We start from the raw sequence: 12,061 nt of genomic DNA, 5'->3' as shown, positions 1-12,061 counted from the left end.
CATCCAAGGGATATACATGTAAAAGGGCGGACACTTATTTCCAACATGGTCCCTGTATCGTCTGGCCTCCAGTCTGGGGCGGGCGTTGTCAGAAATTACAAAGTCCACGAGCCAATCATAGTTGACACAGTAACCTGCCAATCAGTAATGGCTCTGTGGCTCACAAAGCAAAGCAGTTCACAAAGCAGTTCGTGAGTTTACACAGCCATAAGTGCAGTTATTGCAGAAATAGACCCAATAACAACAATTAAACAAGAACAAAAGTATGTACAGCAGAGTTTCTTGGCGGCAAAAGACTGAATTTGGATTCACTCAGGATGGTTTTAACAAGGTTAAAGCATTAGGCTATATTTGAATGCATTCTGCTGGTTGCAGATCCATTGTTAGGATGAATAATCCCGTCAGTCATATCATATTCATGGTGTAATATTTCTGGATCTCTCCATCAGCTGCATGTCAGGGTGGCATCATGCTGAACTGCTCCCGGCCGGACCCCCAGGCCCTGCTGGAGGCTCTGGCTCCGGTCTTTGAGCTGAAGTCTATCCGACCTGTCATGAACACATCAAACCCAACCATGGTCCTCACACAGTTCACCCTGCTCGGAATACTGGGAGTGGTATGTTCAGTGGCTCGCAGTCGATTTTTGGCAAAAGATAAAAGACGGGGGCGTATATGTTTCCAAAATGTTATATACTGTACAATGTGTCTGTGTTGAGAAATTACCTACAGTAAGTTCATCATTGAATATTGAAGAGCAAATGTTGGCTTTGTACTCGTGATGTAGCTATTCCATTTCTCCAATTTTCTATTAAATAAATCCTCCTTAGTCATTGGGATAAATGATATTTTTTCCATATTAATATTTCCCCTGTGTCCATCCATTGTTCAAGACCAAGGGCTTCAGTTTTGGATCAGTTTCTGGTGATGGCTTTTTAAAAGTAAAATCTTGCAATACCACATCAAATCATTAATACCACATGCCCTGATATTACATCGAGGTAAAATACCTTATCAATCATTGACATTTCTCACAGCTGAGCATATATTATCCCTGAAAACCTTGATCTTTTCCACATTTCCAAAATACTTGACAGTGATTAAGTATTGCTGTTGTGTCAAGAGCTGTTAACTTATCATTTCAAAATAATTTCTTTAAAGATGTTTCTATTGATCATATTGTATGAATAGGTCCCACTTTTCTCAAAATGAAACTCTTTACACGTACAATGGTGTTTAAAGGGCTTTTTAATTCGTAAGACCCATTTAGATGTACTTTAGGCAAGGGGCATCATTCTGAAATAGTGCTGTTATTACAGTATGGTGATCATGGTGTAATCTATAGCTACTGTAAAATGCATGTCTGCTCTGCTGGTGGTGGTGGGTTAGAGATAACAGTGGGGGGAGAACTGAAAAAAGTCTGCTGCTTCTACCAAATGCAACTAATTCAATCCTTATTATGGGGACCCCTGGTACTCATGTTCTGTTTCCTTCCAGGATGAAAAGGCTCAACTGCTGACAACTTATATTGTGTTAACTTTTGTAAGTAGTACAGTCCTCCGTCTTTTATATCTCAGTCAGCGACGTAGTATTAAATATAATGGCACGGCACTACAATTACCGTAACAAACTAAGTAAGTTTCCCATGTAATATCACAAGGAAAACAAGTAGCTTATATGCTACACAGTGTCCATGCATACTGAAAAAGAAAAAAGAAATTGTAGGGATGTAAGATAGTTCATTGTGCTATCTGCATTACTAAAAAATATGGAATGGAAATGCCCTTGTTTTTCCAGCTTTGTTTGTTTATTTAGGTTTTTAGATTTGTCTCATTCAATTCCAGGTAGCTTTTAAGAATGTCTCAAAAAGTCTTAAATTTGCCTTTCTTAACCCTGTATAGCCTGACTTTAGAATTACAGGTGTACTTATTGAAAGAAATTACACGATCTAAATCCCACTGACGCAGTAAACACCGCTCATCTAATACTTAAGCAAATGTCTATGACTGTATTATTTACCCCAGTGTATTAACACCAGTGTGTTGTTTTAGGAGTGGCCAAATGAGTTTGTCAGCTGGGACCCGATCCAGTGCGGTACCAAGGAGATTTCTCTCCCCAGAGACAAATTTTGGGTGCCAGATGTGGTGATCGATGAATTGTGAGTTCCATGCATCTAAGTTGTAAATAATCAACAATGTAGTGGCAGAGGAAATATTATGTTACTATCAGTTTTTAACAGTAGCTTACTATAAATCAGATAAGTACAGGAGTTGTACTGTACGTTGTTGTTTTATCAATTATTTTCATTGCTTTGTTAGCCATTGAAATTGCAAAAAATATAATTCGTAAAGATGAAGCCTACACCTAACCAAACATTTAGAACTTTTACAACAACATATAACCTACACAATACAACAAGTATAAAAGTCACTGTAACTCCCCCTACACACAAAATCTCATGCAGACGTGTTTCTTTCATCAGTCAGTATAGTGACATATCTTCTGCCCAAGTGCAAGTGCAAGGGCAAATCTTTGCTAGTTTCTATTCTAGCACTCAAAATGTAAACATAAATTATTACATGTTGTAAACATAAACCTGTCTTATCAGCCTTATTAATCACAGTGGGGCTACAGTTGAGAAGCTGCACCTATCAGTGTGCACTGTGCAAACAATTGAAGTAAAAATCCCATGCTTTCATTTTGCAAATATTTCATGGATAACCTGTCTGATTGTGCCTGTCTTGCAGTATGGAACAAAACACTGCCCCCCATGTCCCGTACCTGTATCTGCACCACGACGGTGAGGTGCACGACTCTGGGCCTGTCAGAGTGGTCAGCTCCTGCAACCTCAACATCTACACCTTCCCCTTCGATGTCCAGAACTGCACTTTCACCTTCAACTCCTTCACTCACACGGGTGAGGCGCTTCATATTTACAATAGAATATGCAGGGGTGGAAAGGGTACTATACTAAAACATTACACTCCAGTAGAAGTAGCCTACTTTACTACGTTACTCTAATGATATTTTACTTAAGTAGAAGTAAAATTACTGCCGTAAAAGCCTGCTCAAGTAAAGGTTAAATGTAGCTAATTTAAAATGTACTTAAAATGAGTAAAAGTTACTTTTTAGAAAATTGAATGTTGCTCTTTGATCTTTTCCATGTAATTTTAAAAGGACAAGAGGAAAGAGTAAAATATGTAAAGTCAGATTTCTCTTATTACTGTGAATGGATCCACACTGTCAATTTACAATTGTCTATACTGTAGTATTTGATGCTTGTAAAATCTGTACTCTGTAATAGATGGGATTTAAAATGCTGCTGAGTAGGCTACAATTCAGCAGAATGTTTTATTTTCTTCTCCTACATAAACCTCTGACAAAGCACACCGGTGGCCTCTAATTGACACCAACAATCATCATCATCATCATAACTAAAAGGGAGCAAGTGGGCTCTGCGATTTTTGTCCCGGAAGTGATGTCACTCAACTGGAAGTGATGTCATCAGTGATGTCACTTGAGCGATTGTGCATTGTGACATCACTGATGATGTCATAGGCATTGTGACATCATCAGTGATGTCATAAGAGCATTGTGATGTCATGAGTGATGCGAAGTTGTGACATAATCATAAGAGCAGGTGAGCCTGCACATAATCAATGATGTCATTGGTGACATGTTTGTCCCACTGATGATGTCATAGGCATTGTGACATCATTGTGATGTCATCAGTGATGCGAGCAATTGTGCCAATAGATGCCAATAGAGCAGGCGAGGCCACTCAGCAGCCGAGCTGTTGGCGAGGCCGCGTAGCACGGGAGATGCCTATAAGTAAAATTGCACAACAGAGACAAGTAGCCTATAAGCCAGTGTTCTCAAACTTTTTCTCATCAAGGACCCCTAAACTGACACAGATTAGAGTAGACCATGGATGGATGGACCCCCATTTGATAAGACTTTGTCCCAGGGTCCCTCATCTGATAAGATTTTTGCTGATAGATGTTTTATTAGAGAAAGTATGTGAAACCAATGACCAAAATAGTAGTACATTCTGTCATTGTGTTACTTATGGATGGGTTTATAGTGAAAATATTTTGCTGGGGACCCCCTAGAACCCCCTCAAGGACCCCTGGGGGTCCTCGGACCCCACTTTGAGAACAACTGGCCTAAGCTGCCTACAGTATCTTAGAGTAGTGGTCCAACAGAAATGTGTCAGGCAAAAACACCCTTAGGTGTGGTTAATAAGATTATTTCACGGTCTGAAGTGAACTATTTCTTTTATAAAATGGTTACCAAGTATGGCAATATGAAAGTATACTAAACAACTCCTATTTAAATAGTTTTTATTCATAGATAACGTTCAAAACAATGGTACCTCCTGTACATCAAGGCAGTTGCGTATGCAATGAAAGCTTGGGCTGCTACATCACCAAAGGCTGGCTACATTAGCTGATTTAAACTGATTAGCTCACCTTCAGAGGAACTGAACTAATTTCATGCACAGTGGGTGTCAGGGGCTCAGGTCCAAACAGCTCGCCTTCATATCAGATCCCCTCTAACTCCCATAATGGGCTCAATACAGTGTTCAGGGCAGTGAGTGGCTCTAATTGTGGTATATTTAGTGTGGTATATGTGCTAAATACCACAGCTGTGAGCCAATCAGATTGTTTGATTTGAGAGAGCCGTTTTATAAACTGTATTTTACCTAGACATATAGGGCTCTATCGTCCCACTGGCCTTAAATTAGCGCTTATCGCCAGGCGCAGCCCATATTAGTGGGCGTGGACCGGCATAGTCGATATTTTCGTGTCGGCGCTACACACGGCCTTAAGCATTATAACTACTGACAATAGAGAAGAGTGATATCATTGTAGCATTTACAGATAACTTAGAATCAATCAATTCGTGTTTCAAGTGTTTTACTGCAGATGCACCATGAGAAAAACTGGGCAGTGATATGGGTCTATTTCAATTCTAAGTTTCACAATAGACAAGTCTACATTTCCATCCTTGCCAAGAGATAATGAAGTGCCTGGACAAAGTTGGTCTGGCCCCAGTTTGAAATAATGTTTAATGTCTCTGCTGGAGATTGTCTGTAATTACACACAGTTACTTTGACATGGATTACGAGGAGTCATTTGTTTTGACAGTGTCAACGACAATAATGATTTTGGTATTACTTTTTTTTTCCCATGAGAAATGCTACTTGTATATTATTGCACTTGTTAGACAAATTGATAAGGAAGATGCCCTCTCCTTGGATCTCATCTCCTCTGCTCTTCTCTCCTCTCTTCCTATTTTCTCGTTTCATCTTTTCTCCTCCCCTTTCCTCTCCTCTCTCCTATCCTGTTGTTCCCTCTACTCTCATTTATCCTCCTCTTAGTAAGGGAGGTGAGGATGAACCTGAGTATGCCAGTGGATGAGATTGTTGAACGCTCCAAGAAGGTGATGGCCACCATGGGGGAATGGGAGCTGCTGGACATCACCTTCCAGAAAAGAATCCATGGAATTGGAGAAAGTGCTCTGGAAGCGCTTGAATTCCACGTATGTTTACTGTAATGTCTGAAAGATGGGGAGAGGGGGGGAAACTTGGCCAAAGGACCACGGGTCGGTCGCGCGAAGGACTAAGGCTGGCTTTACAGGGTTAAACTTTCACGCAACTTTAGTTGGTTGAAACCGCTGTACAGTACATGATAAGTATTAAAAACACCTAAAGGACTTTTTTGAGTGCTGGCCTTTTCTCTTTTGCTTGAAACTAAGGTGAAACTAAGTTGCAAATTATTTGCATGGTCTAAAGCCCTCTGCAATGCACTTGAAACCTGTCTGAAACTCAGCTGCAACAATTGTAAAACTCCCAACTTTGTGAAACTAGTTTCATGCAACAGCCAATCAAAACGCTGATAAGTAGGTTATTTGCACTGACTGATGGCTCTCTTCCTATTCTCCAGGACAACCATAATGAAAGAAAGTAGTCAGCTAGTGACAGAAGAAAACCTGATACAACACGGATTGACATTATGTTCAGCTAGAAAACGATACAAAATAAAATACAAAGATGCCAATTACAATGAATGAATGACACTCCCCACTTGATACAACCTACTGTAGCAAGAGGGAGAGAAAATATGACAGATGAAACATTACCAATCTAGCTAGCTTGTTTTAGTGAAACAAATACTGTGTTGCATGAGAGTTGATTATTTTTTAATTGCTTTGTGGGTAACACTTTACAATAACATACACAAATAATGTAGTAGTTACTAGTAAACTAATTATTAACTAATAGTTAGTTAATGAGTAGTTAATGAATAATTTGTCATTAGTCAATCACTAGTTAATCATAGTTAATGAGTAGGTAGTCATTAGTTACTGATTAGTATCTAAGTTCCTGAGTAGAGTAGTTAATCATTACTTAAAGGTCCCAATTCGTGCAGCTGTAACCTCTTAAAAACGTGTGTCTCTGGTCCATAAAACATGATTCTGGATTAATTTGTCGAAAATATAGCAAACCCGTTCGTTCTGACGGAGTTGTCACTTCCTCATCTCGTCGCTTCCCAAGAATGGTCTGTTTCTATAATATATTCAGAACTAACAGTTCCCATTGGCCGCTGAGGGAGAGCCCGCCCCAGGCTCCCAGCGGCCAATCAGATTAGCGTCCGTGGACCAGCACGCTAGGTTGTGTCCACAACTAACGTTAGCAACGAGCTATCGCTAACTTAACGGTTGCTACGCTAAAGAGGACATCTCAAAATGCCTAGACTTACCAAATGCACCTCCGCAGTTGCTGGATCACGTACAGTTGGCGTTGCTCCAGCTAGAAGTGTTAATTTTGTGGCTATAGACAAAATGGTGCAGGTATAGCTTGTGTGAGAGAGTATGCTTAAGGACCCGAGTGACATCACATTAACCCGTCTGGGGGAACAGAGTGTAAGGGGCGTGGCTTGAAGGAGACTGCAGGGGGAAGCTGGAGGGACAAATCCAACTCTGGCAGTTCTGAGGTTGTGACCACTCATTACAGGGAGGGATGACAGCAGTATATATGCATTTACAAGTAAAAACAGCTTTTGCACGGAATGGGACCTTTAATGATTACTAAATGTCAGCTCCTAAATATAGTAGTTAATCATTAGTTACTGATTAGTCCGTCAGTTCCATGAGTAGAGTAGTTAATCGTTCGTTAATGATTAATAAATGTCAGTTCATGAATATATTAGTTAATCATTAGTTAAGGTCACATTGTGAGTATAGTATTTAATCATTAGTTCATGATTAGTTGTTAGTTCTTTGGTAGAGTAATTACTCATTAGTTAATGGTTAGTCAATGGTCAGTTTGTGAGTATAGTAGTTAATTGTTAGTTACTCATTACTTAATTATTACCTGTACAAAGTTACTCTTTTGTGTACCCTATTGTAAAGTGGTGCATCATACTGAGTAGTTTATGAGTACTTACTCATTACCTGTCCATTAGTTACTCTTTTTGTGTACCCTAATATAAAGTGAAACATCATACTTATACGTAATAAATTCAAGACTTATTGCAGGTGAGATTTGAACGCTCAGCCCCAAAGGGTGTAAGGCCGGTTCTCTACCAAGTGAGCTAACCAGCCTGTTAACACAGCTTAGTCGGTAGAGCCATACTACGGATCTGTAGAGCCGGAGACCAAGTATTATAGTTTTGAAGGTATATTCCACCCAAATACTACTTTCTGTCCAAGTACTTATAGTTTTGAAGGTATATTCTGTGCTTTAAAACACAAGTACTTAGACAGAAGTAGTATTTGGCTGAAACATACCTAAGTACTTGGACATGAAGTAGTATTTGGATGGAATATACCTTTAAAACTATAAACATTTGGAGAGAAGGTAGTATTTGGGTGGAATATATCTTCAAGTACTTGAACAGAAAGTAGTATGGATGGAACATAATACTTAGTCTCTGGATCTACAGATGCAGTATGGCTCTACCAAATCACAGGCTGGTTAGCTCAGATGGTAGAGAAGCAGACTTATAATTTAACAATCTTGGGACTGAGTGTTCAAATCTCACCTGGAGTGATTGTTTATTTGTTAATAATATGATCTTTCAGTTTCACTAACAAATGGACAGGTAATAATTAAGTAATGATTCAGTACGCATAAACTACTGAGTATGATGCACCACTTTACAATAGGGTACACAAAAACAGTAACTAATCGTCAGGTAATAAATAAGTAATAAAACACAAATGTTTTGTTTTCCAATCCAGATCACGGTGCGGCGCAGAGCCACTATGTATGTGGTGAACCTGTTGATCCCCAGCTGCTTCCTGATCACAGTGGATCTGTTCAGCTTCCTGCTGCCTCCACAGAGCATGGACCGCTCCTCCTTCAAGATGACCCTCATCCTGGGCTACACTGTCTTCCTGCTCATCATGAACGACCTGCTGCCCATCACCGGGAACACCATTCCTCTCATAAGTCAGTCTGATGCAAAATACACTCTCCAGTGATTCAATTCAATCTGTTACAACTGTTGTCGGCGTTGCTGCGACTTGCACGCCTTATTATCGGTTGCTGCTAATGTGGCCGATCAAGCTATTTAAGGGCGACATAAACATGTTCTGCATACAGTGTCTCAGAACTGAATGCAGGCTGATTGAGGCTGGATTCAACATATTAACACATATAACACATTACATTATGTCATTAGCAGACCCTTTTATCCAAAGTGACATTTTGTCAACAGTGGTGAAATCAACAGTGCAATACACTCTACATCAGCGAAGACTTTTTAAAAGGAATACATTTGCATTTGTCGAAAAGAAGGAATAAGTAGCGTTAGATGGATATTTTTAGAAGAAGAAGAAGAAGAAGAAGAGAATGGTTAGTTCAAGAAAGGTCCGGTTGTAGCCTGAAGAGGTATGTTTTAGTCTTCGCAGAAAGATGGCCAGTGATTTGGCCATCCTGAAAGAAGGGGGATGCTCGTTCCACCATTGTGGCGTCAGGGACGAGAAGAGTCGCAACCCGGAAGAGAGACCTTTGAGCCCACGTAGTGGGAGGGGTCAAGTGACCTACAAGGGTGGAGCAGCGGAGGGAACGAGGCGAGGTTTGAAAACTGATCATTGCAGAGAGGGAGGGGCAGTCTGGTCACTATACTGCCTTGTAGGGGGCAGGTCTGGTCACTGTACGGCCCTGTAGGGGGCAGGTCTGGTCACTGTACGGCCCTGTAGGGGGGCAGGTCTGGTCACTGTACTGCCCTGTAGGGGGCAGGTCTGGTCACTGTACGGCCCTGTAGGGGGGCAGGTCTGGTCACTGTACTGCCCTGTAGGGGGCAGGTCTGGTCACTGTACTGCCCTGTAGGGGGCAGGTCTGGTCACTGTACGGCCCTGTAGGGGGGCAGGTCTGGTCACTGTACTGCCCTGTAGGGGGCAGGTCTGGTCACTGTACTGCCCTGTAGGGGGGCAGGTCTGGTCACTGTACTGCCCTGTAGGGGGGCAGGTCTGGTCACTGTACTGCCCTGTAGGGGGGCAGGTCTGGTCACTGTACTGCCCTGTAGGGGGCAGGTCTGGTCACTGTACTGCCCTGTAGGGGGCAGGTCTGGTCACTGTACGGCCCTGTAGGGGGGCAGGTCTGGTCACTGTACTGCCCTGTAGGCGAGAACCAGTGTCTTGAATTTGATGTGTGCAGTCTGTGCACAGATGGGAAGCCAGTGAAGGGACCGGAAGAAGGGAGTGACATGAGGGAATTTAGGTTGGTTGAACACCAGATGGGCTGCAGCATTCTGAATGAGCTGAAATGGTCTGATGGCCAAGGCAGATAGCCCAGCCACAAGAATATTGCAGTAGTGCAGGCGAAAGATGACAAGTGCCTGGACCAGGAGGTGCGTATTATAGGGACGCTGAGAAAAACAAAAACAATCATTGGGAACCACTGCTGTAGAAAGGGTCAGTCAACTGTCCCTCTCTCATTTCTATCACAGATGTGTTCTTCTGTCTCTGCCTGGCTCTGATGGTGGCCAGTTTGCTGGAGACGATCCTCATCACCAACCTGCTCTATGGCTGCAAGAACTTCTCTCCCGTCCCCCACTGGGTCAGAGTGCTCGTTCTTCACATCCTGGGTCGTCTTGTTGGCCTGCCTCCAAAGCCTAAAGAACAAACAGGTACAAAGAACAAAGAACAAAGACAGGAGATATACAGTATTTGAATAAATGTGTTTGACTATAGAACGGTAAAATGAACCTGAAATAATGTTTTAAATAATTTTTCTAAACTCTTGTTGCTTTCAACAAGTGTTTTGAAAAGTGCTATATAAAGTTGATACATTGTGATGTAATATGATACAACACATTATGATACGATACGATACGATACGATACGATACGATACGATACGATACGATACGATACGATATGATACGATACGATACGATACGACACGACATGATAACTTTATTGTCTATGATGTGAAAATTTGCCTTTGGCTTCACGAGGACAAACAATACAAGACAATCAAAACCAACAATGTCGAAGATAAAAACGGTAAACAACAGTTACTGAATATGGTGCACTGCAGGTGTGCACACCTGCACTGTATTCAAGCCATGGCCTTGGCTTGTCACGTCAGCAAAATGTACTCAATGGGACAGATGGATTAAAATCACTGTTTTCCTGAGTAAGGTAGATGTTGGGGGTCTATGAAACATCCAAGAAACCATATTGAAGTGGATAAATGTACATACTGTATAACTATCGTTTTCTTGATTATGGTAATCGAACAACACTGTCTTTTTATCTCTGTATCTCTGGGAAAAGTCATTGAGGGACATTTTGAGGGCTCAAACATGTCAATTCTGAAATTTAAAATCTCAATTAGCACAATGACAATTGGCACAGTGAATGCTGATAATACTACCTGCCATTGCATTCTCTCTTGTGTTTCCCTAAAACACACACACACACACACACACACACACACACACACACACACACACACACACACACACACACACACACACACACACACACACACAGAAGTGAAGCCCGGCCCTGTAGCAACACAGCAGAGCGAGGCTGATGAGAAACCTCCAGAGCAGAAGGGGACGGCGGTGGAAGACAAGACCCTGGAGGAGCTGAGGATGCTGGGGAAGGACCTCCAGGCCGTCCGCCTCCAGGTGGCGCAGCACCTGACTGGGAGCCAGAGCTCTGAGGACTGGATGCAGGTGGGTTTCATCATCGACCGCCTGCTGTTCGGCCTCTACACCGTCTTCATATCAGTCAGCTTCATCACCTTCATCATTATCTGGTCAAACTCACATAAGCCGTAGACAAATACTTTCTGTTTTAAGGTGCTCCATTAATGTAGTCAAGTGACTTAAATGTTTGTTGAATCTGTTCGATAGCCTACATCAAAATTTAGTTTGACTTTTCATTTGATGATATTTTAGTTATATCAACCCATTCTCACTCCCAACTATACCAACTATACCAATATACTGCTGATCGGTCAGGAACCCTTGTCGTCACTTCCTGAAGAGAAAGGTAGCCCCCTATCCTCAGAAAGCAATGCTGTGGTCAACGGGGTGAGCACGGTTGTCATGTGACCACTAGTGACCTTGAATTCTGGGAAAAGAGGCATTGAATTCGGAGAAGCGAGGCGGTCCTTCACGTGAAATGAAGGCTTAGCACTGACGAGGAGGAGGAATATGCCGCTCTGCTGGATGTGGAGCTCATGGAGCTTCCAGCCCAGCCCTAACCTTGACCCATATCCAAACCCTAACACCACCAAGTTGCTACCAGTGCCTAACCCCAACCCCACTACCCTCCTTGTTGAAAAATAACGAGGAAGGGGTTCCCTGGGTGTGAAAAAGTGACGACAATCGGTTCCTGACCGATCAGCAGCAGTATGACGAGTTGGGAGTGAGAATGTGTTGGTTATATATAACCATTACTGTAAGTAGATATGAATTGTCATATGATTACTATGGGACATAAAAAAATAGCTTAGCTTTACTACAGTTACTACATAGTTTCTATTTGACCATGTGCCTAACATTTTGTTTTATATTGTGACATTGTAGAATGGAGGA

The 12,061-nt window shown here is 41.9% G+C and overlaps 1 protein-coding gene across 1 annotated transcript; it reads left to right on the top strand.

Moving 5' to 3' along the window:
• Positions 1-1,519: 1,519 nt before the first annotated feature.
• On the top strand, positions 1,520-11,299 carry LOC310786136 (5-hydroxytryptamine receptor 3C-like; the record flags this gene model as incomplete). Its single annotated transcript, XM_083647311.1, has 7 exons — positions 1,520-1,539; positions 2,049-2,155; positions 2,745-2,914; positions 5,381-5,541; positions 8,245-8,455; positions 9,957-10,136; positions 11,064-11,299. Exons 3-7 carry the CDS (start codon positions 2,746-2,748, stop codon positions 11,297-11,299), a joined length of 957 nt encoding a protein of 318 aa, XP_083503437.1. The 5' UTR covers positions 1,520-1,539; positions 2,049-2,155; position 2,745.
• Positions 11,300-12,061: the final 762 nt, after the last annotated feature.

Source organism: Poromitra crassiceps (genome assembly GCF_964638095.1).
Source record: "Poromitra crassiceps genome assembly, chromosome: 12".
Taxonomy (NCBI): domain Eukaryota; kingdom Metazoa; phylum Chordata; class Actinopteri; order Beryciformes; family Melamphaidae; genus Poromitra; species Poromitra crassiceps.
This window is presented reverse-complemented; position numbering and strand designations above follow the sequence as displayed.